At 41.8% G+C, this 17546-nt stretch overlaps 1 protein-coding gene across 6 annotated transcripts in view; it reads left to right on the top strand.

Annotated features, from left to right (window-relative positions):
* Window positions 1-17546, top strand: part of CPEB4 (cytoplasmic polyadenylation element binding protein 4) — a 65613-nt gene that overhangs the window by 41645 nt on the left and 6422 nt on the right. For 4 of the 6 annotated variants that reach the window (XM_054038280.1, XM_054038281.1, XM_054038278.1 and 1 more), the window contains 6 exons: window positions 7936-7959; window positions 10057-10230; window positions 13284-13373; window positions 14122-14240; window positions 14913-15027; window positions 16200-16381. In XM_054038280.1, the coding sequence (XP_053894255.1) occupies window positions 7936-7959; window positions 10057-10230; window positions 13284-13373; window positions 14122-14240; window positions 14913-15027; window positions 16200-16381 (704 nt within the window). The remainder of the gene's footprint in view (window positions 1-7935; window positions 7960-10056; window positions 10231-13283; window positions 13374-14121; window positions 14241-14912; window positions 15028-16199; window positions 16382-17546) is intronic. The other 2 variants (XM_054038279.1, XM_054038284.1) reach the window with 1 other exon arrangement.

The following is a 17546-nucleotide window of genomic DNA, read 5'->3' as shown; positions in this document are numbered from 1 at the left end:
GCTTTGAGAACCACTGGTTATACCCTTAATACATATTCTTCACAATACAGATCGATGTAGGTTTCATTTTTAGAAAATAATCACTATACATTTTTAAGTGATTTATTTTGAAAAGTTTTCAGATTAGTTTTACAGCTATGTCAGATAATGAATGATTGGTTATTTAATTTACCAAAGGTAATTGAAGCAGATCTTTAGGAAGTCACTGGGAGGTGAACTATCTCCAGTTCAACAAGTTAATCATTAATATTTGGAGGATTTTCTTGCCATGCTGTATTAGGAGGAGAACATCACCAGACAGACATTTAAATTGTGGTGTTTAACTAAAACAAAAACGTTATGTATTCTGGATTTTTTTCTTCAACAGCAAACATATAATATTTTATTAAAACAAGCATATGAATTTTTGAATTTAGTTAAACATTCAAGTTTTTTAAAATCTGGTTGATTTTTGTTAAAATTGTTTAACTAAAATAGTTAAATGAAATAAAAAAAAAAGACTGTCAGCCAGGTCAACATGAGAAACTTAAAATATTGGCTTCTGCAACTAACTCAGTCGTCTTCACCTTCATTTTCCTGTTTGTTCATAATCTGGAAAAGAAAAATAAGCTTTCCTGCTTTTTCAGGTCCCAAATGATTTCCTAATTTGGAATGAATTAGTCCAAAGGAAGAAAATATTCTTTCTATACTGGCAGAAGAAGGTACTGCTGTTAAAAGTGAGATTATCACTTCAACAGTTTCTGAATCCAAGTGCTTAAGTGACTTCCAGTTCAGTGGTGTGACTTTCTTTAAAACGTCATCAGCAAACATATTTCTTAAATGGTTCACCCTTAGCTCTGAAGTTTATTATAGTTGGCATTATGAAGGGATGATTGCTGGATGTCCATGTCAAAGCCAACTCCTCTTCAGCAGTTAAGGTTTGACCCTGGTATCGAGTATTGAGAATATTTGCAAGAAAGTGAACTGGAGATAGTGCTTGTCCCATTTGTTTTTTTTTTTTAATGCTTGTAATTTAACTCTGTCATTGCATATTTCTCTTTAAGATCTTACTCAGTTCCTTTCAAATTTCAACAGTAAAACAGCTATTTCCCTGCATTTTGTTCAAGGCCACAGATATAGGCTTCTGGGTACTCAGTATGTGTTCAACATTTCTCTTAAACCCAATGTTGAGAACTTTGGCTGTGACAGTGCCATCTATTTTTTCACTATTTTGTTCACAAACGGTCATCAGATTAGGCCAGTCCTTGATACAGTGTTCAAAACAGTCCACTACTGAGTTCCATCCCACGTCTCGTGGGAGAGTTAGCTTGATTCCTCTGACTTTTTTCAGAACAACTGCTGCAAAGTGGTGGTTACGGAAGTTTTTTGCAATTTCAGCAGCATTCGCCTTTATTTCTGGAACACTGAAGTCTTTGGCTAGGAGGTGAATCAAATGAGCACTGCAACCGTATGTTATTAGCTTGGGACTCTTCTAAATTTCTTCTCATCTTGGATACATTTGCAGCATTGTCTGTGACCAAGCTGCGTACTAGACATTTGAATTTTTTTTCAGTTTGTTATAGCTTTTACTGCTGCTTCTTGTAAGTATTCTGCTTATGTGCATTTCTTGATGTATCAGTTGTTTCTGTAAGGAAGACAGTACCTTCTTCTGTTGTCCCACAAGCACATACAACAGGATCGTTGTGGACATTGCTCCACCTATCAAGACTCAGGTTAACAATTTTACCTTCTAGACCTTTTGCACACTACTCAATTTCTCTTTCATACACTTTATCCAGCAATTTTCCTGCAACATCTGCTCTGTTGGGTGGACTGTATCCTGGTCTTAATGACTGAACCATGTTAATGAAGCGTGGGTTCCCAATCATACAGCAAGGAGTTTGTTGCATGAACAAACTAGGCAATTTTTTCATCAATTACCTCCTTTTGTAATCTGCTGGTTCTTATCACAAACTTATCTGTGGTTGATTCTGGATGGTGTAGGGTTTTTTTGTTTTGTTTTGTTTTTTGGCTGCAGGTGATATACTGTGGCTATGTGACCAACATGATGTGACTGAAACACTATCATTGGCAGATAATTCTGAAACTATAGAAAATAATGGTGATCTTGAAGGTGGTTAGTCTTCAGAATCCTGTATGTTGAGGATGGATTCTCCTAAACAAAATAAGTCAATGCAGTTACTTAATTATTACCATACTGCTCATTTAGTATTACTCATTGCATTCACTGACACTCAGTGCTACTTTAAAGGTGAAATTGTAAAAGGAAGATCTGCCCATTTCAGCTATTTTTTTATCATTTATGACCTATTATTTTTCTTAGTAATAGAAATGATTCTTGTTAAACAGATGCTGTTGGGTCACATTTGCCACTGTAGTCAGGTTGTGTAAAAACTTGATTATAAATCTAAGCTCAATGGGAATGTTTATCCTTTTTATTTTTAAAATAAGCATTTCTTTGCAGCCTCAGCATTATCCTAGTGCGTCAAGACCTCAAATTATCTAGAAACTTACTAATGAAGCAGATTTATTTCAGTGTCAGAACTCAAAAATGAAAGAGAGAGCATATTATGGACCAATATATATAGTAGAAAGTGGCAAGTGCCTTACGTTGGCTGGTGTGCTAGGCAACGAATAGAATCGCTGTCTTAAGGAGCTTCCAGACTGAAGACATACGTGGGTACAGTACTCCTACAAGATAGAATAGTGTCATTTAGGTCTTGGCTAGAAAAAAAGTGTTTTTTTTAACATGCCAGCTGACGCTTATTAAAATCCTAATGAAGACAAGGCAATTGTGAACTTTTTTTTTAAACGTGTGTTGGTCAATGTAAATCTTAGGCTGCCCCCTCAGGGTTTATTTTGACCAGCTAACATACAGTTTCCTGTCTAAATTAGGATTTTAATTAGTTAGAGGACGTGTATAAAAATATATATTTTGTTTTCCTAGTGTAGATGTAGTGTTAAGCAGACAGGGTGGTGTGTGATCAGTGAGGTTGGTGTGCTAAATGGAGCTTGTATGTCAGTCCAACTCCCATCTTTGTGCTACCTTACATGTTGCCTCTTTTGCATGGAACAGCCTCCCGATGCTAGGCTGCCAGCCTTCTCATTCAGGTCCTCATTCAGCCCACACATAAAACCAAATTCATTGGGGCCCAATCTTGCAAGTTGTTCCGTATGAGTGTATATCTTTTAGGAGCCCCACAAAAATCATGAGGGGCTCTGCATGGGCTCAGGGCTTCTCCCGCACAGTGTTTGTTGCAGGTTTGGGATTTAAGGAACTTTAAATCCAAGGTGACCCTTTCATCTAGATTCTCCAGTGTATCTTCTCCTTTAGGGCTGTCTACTAGATTGAGATCTCTGAGGCAACGACTATGTGTGCCTTATACAGGGCTGAGCACATTGGTAGCACATAATGTAATACCACATACTCATCTTGTTGGCGCTTCTAAAAGAAGATGGAAGGAGCTTGACATATGTTAATTGGGAGACTATACTAGGCATGACAGGTGGCATGGAGATGCCAGTAGACAAGAGGAACCATTGAAAGTCTCACGTGGGCTTGAGGGAGTGGAGGTGGGAGATATATGTGGAAACAAGGATCTAAATGGACTCATTGAGGAGTGCTTTGAAGATGAGGAAGTGCAAAAATCATACTGTACTCAAATTGAAGGGAGGTGATTGGGGATATTGAGGGGGCCAAAGAACGGAAATGACTGGTTTTAGATTAAGTTGCTCACCCCTTACTTTCTTGGGGAAAAAAATTTGAGGCTAATAACAGTAAAAAAAATATTATATTAACTAGATCAGTGGTCCCCAAACTGTAGTATGTACTCCCCATAGGTGAAGTAGAGGAACATTCCCGGGGGTGTGTGTATGTGGAGGAATATTTTGGGGGTATGTGGAGAGCCCCAAGGCCAGCCCCCACATGGGGCAGGGAGGGAGCACCACCTGACTCTGCTCCCGGCCATGGCCCCAGCCTGCCTGCAGCTCCCAACCATGGCTCCATTCCTGCTCCCAGCAGGAGCCCCATCTCATGGTCCCGGGAGGGAGTGCCACCTAGCTCTGTTCCATCCCCGTTCCAGGCCCCATCTCACGGTCCCGGCCGCAGCCCTGGCTCCGCTTCTGGCCTGGGCCAGCCCCCACGGGGGGGCAGGGAGGGAATGCCCCCCAGCTCCATTCCAGCCCCATCTCGCCGCCGCGGCCCAGCTGAGACAGACAGACATTACATTACAGGGAACCGTGACATAAAAAGTTTGAGCACCACTGGTCTAGGTGATACAGATGTTATGGCCCTCTTATTCAGAGCAGTGGGTGACCTTACATGCAATATAACAGTATATTGCAATTTTCTGGCAAAATGAAATGAAGTTTCAGCCTTCACTCCATTTTCTTGAGTATGAGCCAAGTCCTTGATGTTGTTTTTAACTTAAATTTTAGAGGAATTCGAGAAAAACTAGGGTAATCAGTGAAGAGGAAGCTGTACAAAATAACACTGAAGTGGTCTTACTTTTTAGTGCTAACTATATAGACAGATCTCCTTTTATCCAAGAACTAGGAGACAGACTTTGCACCACTGGTCACTGTTTCCTTAAAGAAGGCTTTATTTGAGCTGAATCTTAGCTAGTACAGTTGCAAAGCACAGATTTCTCTAAAGCGAATAATGAAAGTCATGTACCGAATAAGGCTTTAGTAAGTTTTAGTCAGGCATTTTTTCAGTCTCCCCAAAACACAGCACTTCCCCCAAACATCCCAAAAAGTGCACAAAATACTGGGACATGATGGGCTCTGAGCCCAACAGGCAGACATGGTTTGTGTCTGCATTTCATTGGGATATCTTTACGAAATAAAATAAAATCTGTGGCTCCTAAGGAATATTTTGAAATGTCAAAAATAGTGGATTAGATTAAATAAATGTGGAAAACTACAAAGGAAAACTGCCATACTTTTAATTAAAAAAAAAAAACAAAACACAGAATCCAGGCATAGTGCTGAGTGATTTTTTGAACGTATCTTGTATTTTCTTTTTTGGGGAGGGAAGACCGGGGGGGGACCGGCTTGCTGTCTAGGGTTACCATACGTCCGGATTTTCCCGGACATGTCCGGCTTTTGGGGGCTCAAATCCCCGTCCGGGGGGAAATCCCCAAAAGCCGGGCATGTCCGGGAAAATCGGGAGGGCTTGGTGGTGCTCGGCCAGGGCCTCTTTGGATGGGGTCGGCGGTGCCGGGCCGGGGGCGCGGTGCCGGGCCGGGCGGGGAGCCGGTCAGCCGGGGTCGGGCCCGCGGGGCCGGGAGCCGGGGGGTGCACCGGGCCGCCGGGGGCCTGCAGTGCTGGGCGGGCCGGGGGTGGTCGGCCGGGGGCCGGCACCCCAGGGACCGAGCCGACCCAGGCTGGAAACGCTGGGGGGCCAGCCTGGGCCGCGCCTCCTCCCCCCACATTCCCCCTTACCTGCTTCAGGCTTCCCGCGAATCAAATGTTCGCGGGAAGCAGGGGAGGGGGCGGGGTTGGGGGCGTGGGCGGGGCTGGGGGCGGGGCCGGGGGCTGTGGAGTGTCCTCCATTTGGAGGCATAAAATATGGTAACCCTATTGCTGTCTGAAAAATATGGTTGGGTCTCAAAATCTGCTCAACAATATTCTGTACTGGAAATGCCAACAGCTAGTTGCTGAACTGCATTTTTATAGTGGTAATGCTGAGAAAACGTGGCTTGTAATGATACAGGTGGCAAAGCAACAAGGAATCTGCTGATCTACACATCTGTGTCACGTAGGCCCGTCTCAGGAATTACAGCTATGTTGAATAGCTAATTTTCAGGAGTCAGGGCACGAGATAAGTGAGTTTGTGTATATTTTGGTTTTGTTAGCAATTTACAGACCACAGGATTTTATGGTTTTATAGACAGAGTACACTTTGAAACCACTTTAGGTTCTTAAATGCATAAAATCTTCTGAACTCTCTGTCCTATGCAAAGCAACTGGCAAGGTCATTGCATGGAAAAAAGCTTACCATAGCTTTTCACTCATTTGGGAACTATAGAAGCACCTTAGATTTCTTACTTCAAAAAAGCAGTATTAATTACTATACAGAAATTATACTTGTAAAGACCCCAAAATGTAAGCTACTATTTTTAGCAGGAAATGTGTGCCAAGCACTTGTGGCTATATTCTCAACTGAGGACCAATGCTTAGCTATACTTTCTCATTGGGATTGTGTGTGTCGACTGTCCCCATCAAAAAAAGGATCAGTGAAGTAAATGTAAAATAAACACCTAAGTAAACTGAATTGATATGCTTTCTTGCACATGGGTTAAATACCCATGACTTGTAGGGGGGTTAAAACATTTAGATGCTGTAGCAAACTACGGCGGGCCCGCGGGACCATCCTACCTGGCCCCCAAGCTCCTGGCCTGGGAGGCTAGCCCCCAGCCCCTCCCCCCCCGCAGCTTCAGCCTGCTCGCTCTGGCGCAATGCTCTGGGCGGCGGGGCTGTGAGCTCCTGGGGCAGCGCAGCTGCAGAGCCCGGCCTGACCCGGTCTCTGTGCGTGGCTGTAGTGCTGCCAGCCACCGGTGTTCCAGGCAGCACAGTAAGGGGGCAGGGAACAGGGAGGGGGAGGGGTGAGGATGTTGGATAGAAGGCCAGGGAGTTCGGGGTGGTGGTCCGGGGGTGGAGTGTGTGGATAGGGGTTGGGGTGGTTGGGGGGAAACGGGGTTGAATGGGGGCAGGGGTCCCGGGGGAGGGGAGAATCAGGAAAGAGGGGGGATTGGATGGAGAAGGGATCCGAGGGGGGCTGTCAGGGAACAGGGAGGGTTGGATGGGGCAGGAGTCTGGGTGGGGGGGCCCTCCACTCCCTTCCCTAACCGGCCCTCCATACAATTTACGAAACCCAATGCGGCCCTCAGGCCAAAAAGTTTGCCCGCCCCTGCTGTAGCTACTTGTGTGTCTGCAAGATGAATTCTGAATGAGGAAAGAAAATAAAACTGGTGATATATTCAGAACTTTTTATAGTACTCTCTAGGAAATTCAGACTTTGGAACAGAGTTGTTTTCCTATCTGTTGAGGATTTGGACTACATTATTATTTTTAAGTGTAATTTTGAGTGGGGAATCAGTTATTGGGCATGTTCTGATAGATGTAGAGATCATCTTAATTATTTTGGCAGTAGAATGTTCTCCACTTTCATCCCAGAAAGGCGCGCACACAAAAATGGAGTGAGCACAGTAGTTGTAGCTACCATGTATATACATGAGTTTTAATAAGGGAGTGCAAAAGGTTCTTGAACTGTGGTCCATAGATCTCTGGAGGTGTGCAGAGGGCAGTGGCCCACGAAGCTGTTACACTTCACCACTGTGACTGTCTGTCAGTATTGCAGCAGTAAAGCTTCCTGTTAGTAGTAAGTTACTCAAGGACTCTCTTAGGGTTTGTGCTGGCTTTTTGGCAACTTTAACTTACAAAAAGGTGCCTGCATTTTTTTTATCCTGTATGTCTTTATCAAGAGTTTTCCTGTAAATTCTCATGATAAAATTTAGGAGGCACTAAAATTGGAGGGGTAGGGAACACAGAAAATGGCAGAATCAGTGTCAAGTAATTTTAGTGCCTAGTACAATGAGGGGTGATCCATTACAAATCAAGTCATACATCCAGGGAGAGCAGTAAAGAGCACATATACTAAATAAGGATGTAACCCAGATGCTAAAATAATTGTATTAAAAAGCAAGTCTCTTTACTATTCTTATCTCCTTTGCAGATGTAATGTTAATTTATGTAACCAAACAGAGTGGTGCAGGGAAGGTATGGGATTGTGTGTGTGTATAATCTTGTGGACACTATTTTAAGTGGTCTGCAGTATGGAAAGGCTTGAGAACCACTAAGCTAGTATAAAGGAGAATCTTTTGGTCCTTAACAATGTTTGAAAGGCTGTTTTCTTTCTCATTTAACATGCAGCAAGGACATATGGGAGAAGGCGAGGTAACAATATTCCTCTTTAATTTTCTAATGTTGACAATGTCTCATGGCGCACATAGCACTAAGCTGTTATTAGAAAGCAACCTAAAAAGATAAGATTTGAAACCATCACTTTAACCCAAGATGACTTACTAGTTTGTCTGCATGCTGTGGTAAACATTTTAACGGAATGAAATATCTCCCCAGAATAGTACTACCTAGATTGAGCTGTGCATAATCCTATAGCTAAGTGTCATCTACATGAATTACTACTTGGGAGAGCTAAAATGCTGCTGTTTTCCTCCTGTGTTTGTTTATGAATGACAGCTCTGTAGAAGTGATTCCTATTATTACTTGTATTTGAGTGCTGACAGTTGTGTTGGGCCCTGAATATAGGCCCCGTCCCATTGGATTTATAATCAAAGGCTTGGATCCTGTAAACATGCATACTGAGTAAGTTTATGCATATTGGTTTGTGGTTGTGTTCATCATGACTACCTAGATATCCAAAGTTACTCTCATGCATAATTGTCTACAGGATTTGGGTCTTAATAGACAAGACAAATGAAAATGGATAATGCAAAAGATAAGGAAAAAACCACTGTAAAGCCTTGAAAGCTATAATGGTAGAAACTTAATCATAAAAGTGGGTGTGATTCCATTTTGTCAGTTTTCAAATGGTTCCTTGAGTAAAAGACATTTAAAAAAATAGATTGTTGAATACTGAAACTAAGACTGGGTCAGTATTGAGTTCTTTAATTTTCTGAATATATTAATTCCATAGATTAAGGAAGAAAATTGGTGAAGTGTGATCTCTGTTAGACTTTGACTTTGCCTAGAAAATGTCTGAATTTCAGAGGTGGTCAAATCTGCAGTCTCTTATAATTTGATTTAATTTTAAAATCAAGTAAATGTATGTAACCTATTTGACATTGCAAATGAAGGATAACAAAAGAAGATAAATTAATCCCACTGATAACCATTTTTATAGATTGTAGTGAATTCTGAAATATCATCCCCATATAGCAAACTGTAGACAAATGAAAAATTATTCTAGAAGCCTTAACATACCTCACATCTATTCGCTTGTTTTTTCCATTGTGTGTGTTAGTGGAGGACTGGCCACATATGTTGTGACTCTAGTTATTGTATCTTGTAATAAGGAGTAATATCACTGCAGGGATCAGTTTGTGTGCATTCATATGTATTGTGTTAGACAACTATAAGTCAAAGATCTTTCGTAAAGGAATATGTAAAAAAAGTTAAAGCAAAAGGACATGTGACTGTCTCAATAGAGGAAGAATGCTTGCAACATGTTAGAAAACGAGTTAATGAATGAATCTTCTTGTACAATATCTCAGTAAAGTTGATCTGCTCCAAGAATGACACGTTACTTAAATGAGTCTTCAGTCATTATTCACAGGAAATTACAGTGGGTCTTACTGCTTTTATCAGTGTTTTTGTTATCTACAAATGGATGGTTTGTGTTTTAAGTGTTTTGATATTGAGTGACCTAAAAGATTAATGCATTTAGCTGGTGTGGGAATCCTTTTTTCATCTGTACTGTGAAATTACCTTGTGCATGTAAGAAGTTGTTGTTTGAGAAATGGTATGCGTCCTAGATTTTTAGTTATGTATATACAATCAGGACAGTCCCTACAAAGTAGTTATTATGGTTATATAATGTTTCTTTCTGTGGCAAGTCTTTTCAAAATATGACTTACATAAAAAACAGGCAGCAGAATTAGGCAATAGCAATTACAAAACTTCTCAAAAATGAGCTAAGATGAGTTCTAGCTATGGAAAGATTGTGGATTTTCAGGACCTTTTTAAAATGCTGTTTGTTTTGTTATAAAATTTCTCTAATAAAAGATACTGCCTCTTTCTGTAGCTGTATAATTAACAAGGTGTTTGGATTGTTGTAGAACTAGAAATGGTAAGGTTAAATGAAATAAGCAGAATATCAAAATGATCATGTTTTTAGTCTTCCCATTACTCATTAAAGGGGAAGAGTACGAGAAGATGTACTGCTAATATTGAACATTATTTCTTTAATATTTAAATGGTATGTTCTTTGTCCTATTAGTATGGGGTTTTTTCCCTTCTTTTTTTTTTTTTTAGGTCAGTCTTCACTGTTTCCAATGGAAGACGGGTTCTTGGATGATGGGCGTGGGGATCAGACTCTTCATAGTGGCTTAGGATCACCACACTGCTTCTCTCACCAAAATGGAGAAAGAGTGGAACGGTATTCCCGCAAGGTGTTCGTAGGTGGACTGCCACCAGATATCGATGAAGGTATTTTCAGAAACAAGCTCAGTCAGAACAACTCATGTTGACTTAATGATAAACTATAGAATGGACCCTGTTGTTAACAAGCTAAAGAATGATTATAATAGGAGTCTTTTTTTTTTTTTTTTACAAATTGTTGGCCAGATCCTGAGCGGCACTGAACACCTGCTGTTCCCATTAGCCCTGTCTCTACAACTGCTTTGTTACTGAAAGATAAAAATATGAGCTCTTTAAAAAGAATAGTACTTTGGTTCTGAATTTGAGAATGAGGACTTAATGTGCTATAACGTTTTGTGATAAATCTGTTCTTTCGCCAGCCCCTCCTTTTAATTGTATATAGCCCAGACCTAGACCATAAGAAGAGGCAGATCTGTTTTAGGGAGCTGGCCATGCTAAGACCTTCATGTTTATGAGATTATCATAGAAATGTTCTTTGGTCAGCAGCTGTGGTCTTGACAGATGGATGCAATGCCTCAAATGCTTAAGGCTGTTGTATCTAATCTAGATCCAAAAACTTTCAACACTGAGAAAATACAAATCTTGTGACAGAAATAAATTGGTTTCTATTAGGGCTGTAGATTAATCGCAGTTAACTCACATGATTAACTCAAAAAATTAATCACAAGTGAAAAAAATTAATCTAGATTAATTGCAGTTTTAATCGCACTGTTAAAAAATATTAGAATACCAGTTGAAATTTATTAAACGTTTTGGATGTTTTTCTACATTTTCAAATATATTGATTTTAATTACAACACAGAATACAAAGTGTAGTGCTAACTTTATATTATTTTATTACAAATATTTGCACTGTAAAAATAACGAAAAATACTAATTTTCAATTCCCCTCATACAAGTACTGTAGTGCAATCTCCTTATTGTGAAAGCGCAATTTACAAAAGTAGATTTTTTTGTTACATAATTGAACTCAAAAACAAAATTGTGTAAAACTTTAGATCTTATAAGTCCACTCAGTCCTACTTCTTGTTCAGCCAATCATTAAGACAAATAAGTTTGTTTACTTTTATGGGAAATAATGCTGCCCGCTTCTTATTTACATTGTCAAAAGAAAGTGAGAACAGGGGTTCGAATGTACTTTTGTAGCAGGCATTGCAAGGTATTTATGTGCCAGATATGCTAAACGTTTGTATGCCCCTTTGTGCTTCAGCCACCATTCTAGAAGACATGCTTCCATGCTGATGATGCTCGTTAAAAAAAGTGTCAATTAAATTTGTGACTGAACTCCTTGGGGGAGAATTGTATGTCTCCTGCTCTGTTTTACCCACCTTCTGCCATACATTTCATGTTATGGTAGCCTCGGATGATGACCTAGCACATGTTGTTGTTCTTTTTAAGAACACTTTCACTGCCATTCTGACAAAACGCAAAAAAAATCCCATGTGAGATTTTTTTTAAACGTGAAAATATGCAATATTGAATTGGTATTTAAATATTAAATCACTTGAATTATATGTTCAAACTGAAAAACAGCTGGAAGATAAGGAACTAAGTTATCCCTCTTCCTCATGAAACCCATTTTAAAATATTCTTCTAATGGACTTCAGAAACTTAAGAGTAGGAGTAATATTACCAGTAGTTCTATTAGGTTTGTACAATCTTAGGTTTTGGCTCTTCATTCAGCTCCATATGTAAAGTGTTGCTCTATTCTGTGCCAGCTTTTGACAGTGGTTATGTCCAGTGGTAACCTGTCACCACAGTGGATGGTAAGAACTGAGTCAGGAATCAATCCAGAGGCACTTAATTTTGGTGAGAAGCCAAGAGTGTTTGATGAATTCAACATGAATATTGGGGGTTGAGGGACACTGCAGTGTTTGTGTAAAGAAACACCCATGATATGCAGCAGCACTAAGGCCATAGCTACACTATCACTTATGTCTGCAAAACTTGTGTTGCTCAGGGGTGTGAAAAAACCACCCCCCTGAGCAACATAAATTACGTCAGCATAAGTGGTAGTGTGCACAGTGCTATGTCAGCGGGAGAAGCCCCCAGTGAGGGAAGATTGTTTTAATGTCTTTGAGGGAAGAGATCAATAAAAGAATAGAAAATGGGGGGAATCCAAGAAGTTACCTTGTAATTGCTATGGAAAAAATTGTTTAGTGTGATGAAGGGATGAATGACAAAACACTGGGAAAACATTTGTCTAGGTATTTTTAATATATTGTAGCACCTAGGTGCTAACATAGTCTACTTAAACCTTGCAGATGCCTCTTCGGTAATAGGAAATTTTATCCCTACTTGAGCTTTGTACACAGGTGTTTCTTGTTCAGAAGCTTCTTATTACTAGCAACTGTTCTAATGAGGGGAGAAAAATTACCCAAGCTCAAAAAGAACAATGCCATAATTAATGGAACATCTTTAAAGGACTAGCAAATCCTAAATTATCTTAGCGGAATATTGAAGTGGAAGGAGGATTTGAAATGGGTGCTGCAGTTGCTTCCTGTTACAGTAGTGTATGTGTTCTCTGCATTCTTTCCAATAGCTATTACATAACTGCATTCTGCAAGCATTACTGTAAGTTAGTCTGAGGTCAAACTCAGATAATGCAGACAGATGTGGCACAAGCATGTGATGTGAACAGGCTTGACTGGGCCTTGATATTCCCTTTTCTTTTCTCCAAACCGTTTGTGATTGCAAGGCAGATTGGCAGAATTAACTGCTAAGCAGTCAGTCAAGGATTCGGACTTTGAACTCTTTATGTTGGAGAATGCCTAAAGCTAGGATATGGTAGCTATTTAGATTAATTGATTTCGTTCCTGTGACTTAGTGGGCTGCAAGCCTTTATTTGTAACCATTAATAAAGAGACAAAACCTTGATCTTTGAACTGTTTTCCTCACTATTTAATGTATGTTCTGACTTGTCATGAAGAGTCCCCTTCCCTCAGTAAATGTTTTCAGTGGTCTGATATTTGTTTATAGGTTAGGAAAAATATTACCTGAAATCCAGATTCTCCAGGGTTTTATGTTCAGTGGGTTTTATGTTCAGTGAATTTTAACTTCTATTCATGCTCCTTTTTATCCCTCTGTTCCTCATCCCTCAGATGAGATCACGGCTAGCTTTCGTCGCTTTGGTCCTTTGATTGTGGATTGGCCACACAAGGCAGAAAGCAAATCCTATTTTCCTCCTAAAGGTAACGATCATGATCTTAACATTATTTTAAGAACCATTGCAGAACCAGTGACACTATTTTTCAGTGTGAGGATTTGAAGTGTAATTTTCATTATGTAAAAGATCTTCATGTTCACTGCCCCCCATACCATGCTGAAAATATTCCCTAAAATCATGCTGTAACTCAAATCCTGCAGGATGTTGCAAGTAGGTGGACTGCAGAGCAGTGCATGATAATACACATTTAAAATAATTACTCTTATTTCACTTCCTGTCTGACTCCCCTTTCTTTCTCTGTGCCTCCTTCCTTTCATTTTTCTATTCTTTACTCTGCCTGACCTCTTATTTACTACATCATATGCAAAATGTTAAAGACTAGTACTGTGTAAGGGGAATGCAGAGCTAAGCAGCCCATGGAAGAAATTGTACCTCATATTCACAACTCGCCTGTGCTGGCAGGATGGAGCCAAGGCTCTATCCGTTTCCACTTCTTTGCTTGCTTCCTCCCCACCAGTGGAGAAGAGAGTACTGAGCACATAGCTCTTGTTTTCCCTCCTGCTTTTGGAGGCATGCTGGGAGACTGCACAGGGGAGCGTTTGTGTGTGTTGGGGGGTGTTTTACTGTTAATCTCTTATGTTGCTGTGTAATCACGTGGGATCAGCGCATAGTCTGGCCCTAAATAATGACACTGAATATTATAAACTATAGAAAACTAAATCTCTTGAGAATCTCATCAGGAATCTTGCAAGTCATCTTGTTCTCTTACCTAGGATATGCGTTCTTGCTGTTTCAAGACGAAAGTTCTGTACAGGCTCTGATTGATGCATGTATTGAAGAGGATGGAAAACTCTACCTTTGTGTCTCCAGCCCCACTATCAAAGACAAACCAGTAGGTAACATTTTCAAGTACTTTAGAGTTGGTATAAAATAAGGCTATAAATTGAGCACTGCAGATGTTCTGCATATTTGCTGACTTCAGTGAAACAGATTAGTGTCCTAAGAGGATGGTATGGTTATGCATTATGTACTGGTACTGCAGTGACTATGGGCCTGATCCAAAGCCTAGTGACTCTCACTCATTTCAGAGGGCTCTGGGTCAAGACCCTCTGTCGGCAGACATTGTTGCTTAGTAAATAAACACTGCATAGCCTTGCATGCTGGAACCTGTGTTACTGTGATAGTGATTAGCCTGATGTCTACAGTACAGCTTACTTTGTCAGAACAACACACATCGTGGATACATGTGTATTTATAAAGTTTATATAGCATGATTGGATTGTGATAATGCATCACATTAACAGGAAGAACTTGTATATCTCATACCAGTTAAATAACAAGGTGAAATCTGATCTGCTTAGGTCACCATTAATAGAGCATATTGGCATTAACTCCTAATTGGTAGTTGATATACAGTTTGAAAGTGAGTTCAAAGTATAAAGTTTTTTAAAGTTTTTACCATCAGGGAGGCTACATTGTAACTGACAGTTGATATTGCTAAAATACTTACCTCAACTCTTAATCTGAATTAAGAACAGTAAAAAAGTTTGTTTTCTGGCCATAGGTTCAGATCAGGCCTTGGAATCTCAGTGATAGTGACTTCGTGATGGATGGTTCGCAGCCTCTTGATCCACGAAAAACTATTTTTGTTGGAGGTGTTCCTCGGCCATTACGAGCAGGTATAGTATATGTGTTGCAGCCTTTGGCATGTTATGCAATCAGCCTTATTGCTTTGGGAGAACACTGGGAATTATTTCAGCAGGACATTTCAGGAGAAAAACATATATTATATATGTAGCTGTAATGGGGCTTGGCCGCGGTTCGTCCCTCAGCAGGGCAGTGAGGTATCCCGCCACTCGCTCTCGTTCACTGTCAGTCCTGGTCCTGCGGTAGTGGGGGACAGCAAACCCACTGTTAGGGGCTCAGGCCCTTTAGGCCGGGGCTGAGCCGATAGTTCTATACAGACGCCCAGGCCCTAGGTCAGGGCAGGGCAGCAACCAAACAATCAGGAACTCAGGTCCTTAAGCAGGGGCTGAGTCAATAAGCAAGAGGTCCCAGTCTCTCCAGGCTAGGGAAAGGGGGAGTCTGCCACCCAAGGGGTGGGTGGCAGGGGGGACGCAGGCCCTCCCACTCCACTGCGTCCCAGCCTAGGGCCCTAGCAGCGGCGGAAACTCTCTGCTGTCAGTGGGGATCCTGGCCGCAACACACACAGGCTCTGGCAGTGTTGCAGCCAGACTGGACTTGGCTGCCCCCAGGCTACTTCCACACTCCCCCTCGTAGGGTACCTGGTCCTCGGCGGTCTCCAGCAGCATCTGTTCCTCCGGGTAGGTGGTGAAGGGAAGGCTCGGCTGCTCCTTGGGGGAGCTGGCACGGGGCAGGCTCAGCCAGTTCTCCTCGGGGTAGCTGGCATGGGGCAGGCTCGGCCAGTCCTCCTTGGGGTAGCTGGCACGGGGCAGGCTCGGCCGGCTGCGGCCTGCTGCCATCTCCCAAGTGGGAGCACGGCCACAGACGTCTGGTCTCTCCAGCGGCTGGTTCTCAATTGAGCTCTGCAGGCGGGCTCTTATGCTTCCAGGTCTGCGCCATGACTTCTATGGGGCGGGCGCAGGACCCAGTGGCTCCACCCACGTTGGTGTTAGGGGAGGTTCGTCCCTCAGCGGGGCTGTGGGGTATCCCACCACCTCGCTACAGTAGCATATAGACCTATATTAGTGTTTGAAAAATGTAAGTATTGCTGATGCTGTGTAACTGTAACTAGAGACAGGAGTACAAATGTGCATATTCAATGCTTAGAATGGCAGAAAGGGGATTTAGAAAGTAAAAATCTACCTAACTGAGTGTTTTTCTGCTTTAGTGGAGCTTGCAATGATAATGGACCGGCTGTATGGAGGGGTATGCTATGCTGGAATTGACACAGATCCTGAGCTGAAATACCCAAAAGGAGCTGGGCGGGTTGCATTTTCTAATCAACAAAGTTACATAGCTGCTATCAGTGCCCGCTTTGTTCAGCTGCAGCATGGAGAGATAGATAAACGGGTAAGGGCTAAAGCACATTTTGTTTGTTCAGTGTCTTGTCTAGAAATGTATTGTTTCCATGTAAATATCAGTGTTTCATTATGAAGACTATAAATGTTACATACAGACTTTTACTGCATGCTTAGATTTAAATTGTGCCATGCAAGCACAGTCCATGGTGCACTGGGAGGTAACCTAGAGGAAAAAAGTCTCCTTGAACTCCCTGGCACATGGGGGGGGGGTCATGCCAGGTGCTATACCCCTTCAGAAGGGTAGAGAATACTCCCACTGCGAGGCTGTCTGACTCTAAAGGCTGGGGCAGAGGGATGGACTGAAGCATTCTTCAGAGAGGGAGCAGTTCTTGTTCTTTCCCCACCTCCACTGTGCACCAGCATAAAGGATGGGTAGAATCTGTTGCTGGGGGTGTGTGTGTGTGTGTGTGTGTATGTATGTATGTAAATAGTCAGAGGCCAGAAGGGACCACCAGATCATTGAGTCTGACCTGTATAACTTCAGCCACTAACACCACTCAGCACCTGCATACTAAACTCAGAAACTGAAATTAGACGGAAGTGTTACAGCCCACAGGAGACTAGACTGGTTATATACTACAGGCAGAGAATAGGAAGGTCTGAGAGATGCACCAGTGCCAGAGAATTCCCTACCATTGCAGGGGTAAGTGACAGAGAGAGATATAATCCTGGCAGCCCATGCGTCAAGGGAAGGCAAAATCCCTCTAAGGTCACTTTGAATCTGATCTGGGGCAAATTCCTTCCTGACCCAACATGTGAGCTAGAACCAGCTAGCCAAGCACCTGAGAGAGACTGCTCGATGCCGCCTCAGAGCACTGACCTACCCCATCCAGTGTCCATCTCCAACGGTGACCATCTCTGGTGCTTCAGAGGAAGGAGAACCAAAAAAAAATCACCCCACCCAACCACAGCAAAAATACGTTGAGGGGAGAAAAATCCCTTCCTGACCCCAGTAGGTGACTGCTGAGGCAGGAAATTTTGGGAATGTTCCCATAGGAGCATCATAGGAGTGCACTGTACAGCATACTGTAAATATTCTGGTATAGCCTCATAACAACCCCTCCCCACCTGCCTTAGCAGTTTTTAGTATTTTGTCCTGTCAAGTTAACTTTTTAAAGGAGACAATTAAAGAAGGAGCACAGTTGTCCTCATTC

This window comes from Malaclemys terrapin, chromosome 8, assembly GCF_027887155.1.
Source record: "Malaclemys terrapin pileata isolate rMalTer1 chromosome 8, rMalTer1.hap1, whole genome shotgun sequence".
Classification (NCBI taxonomy): domain Eukaryota; kingdom Metazoa; phylum Chordata; order Testudines; family Emydidae; genus Malaclemys; species Malaclemys terrapin.
Note: the sequence above shows the minus strand (reverse complement) of the source record. Positions and strands in the feature narration are given on the sequence as shown.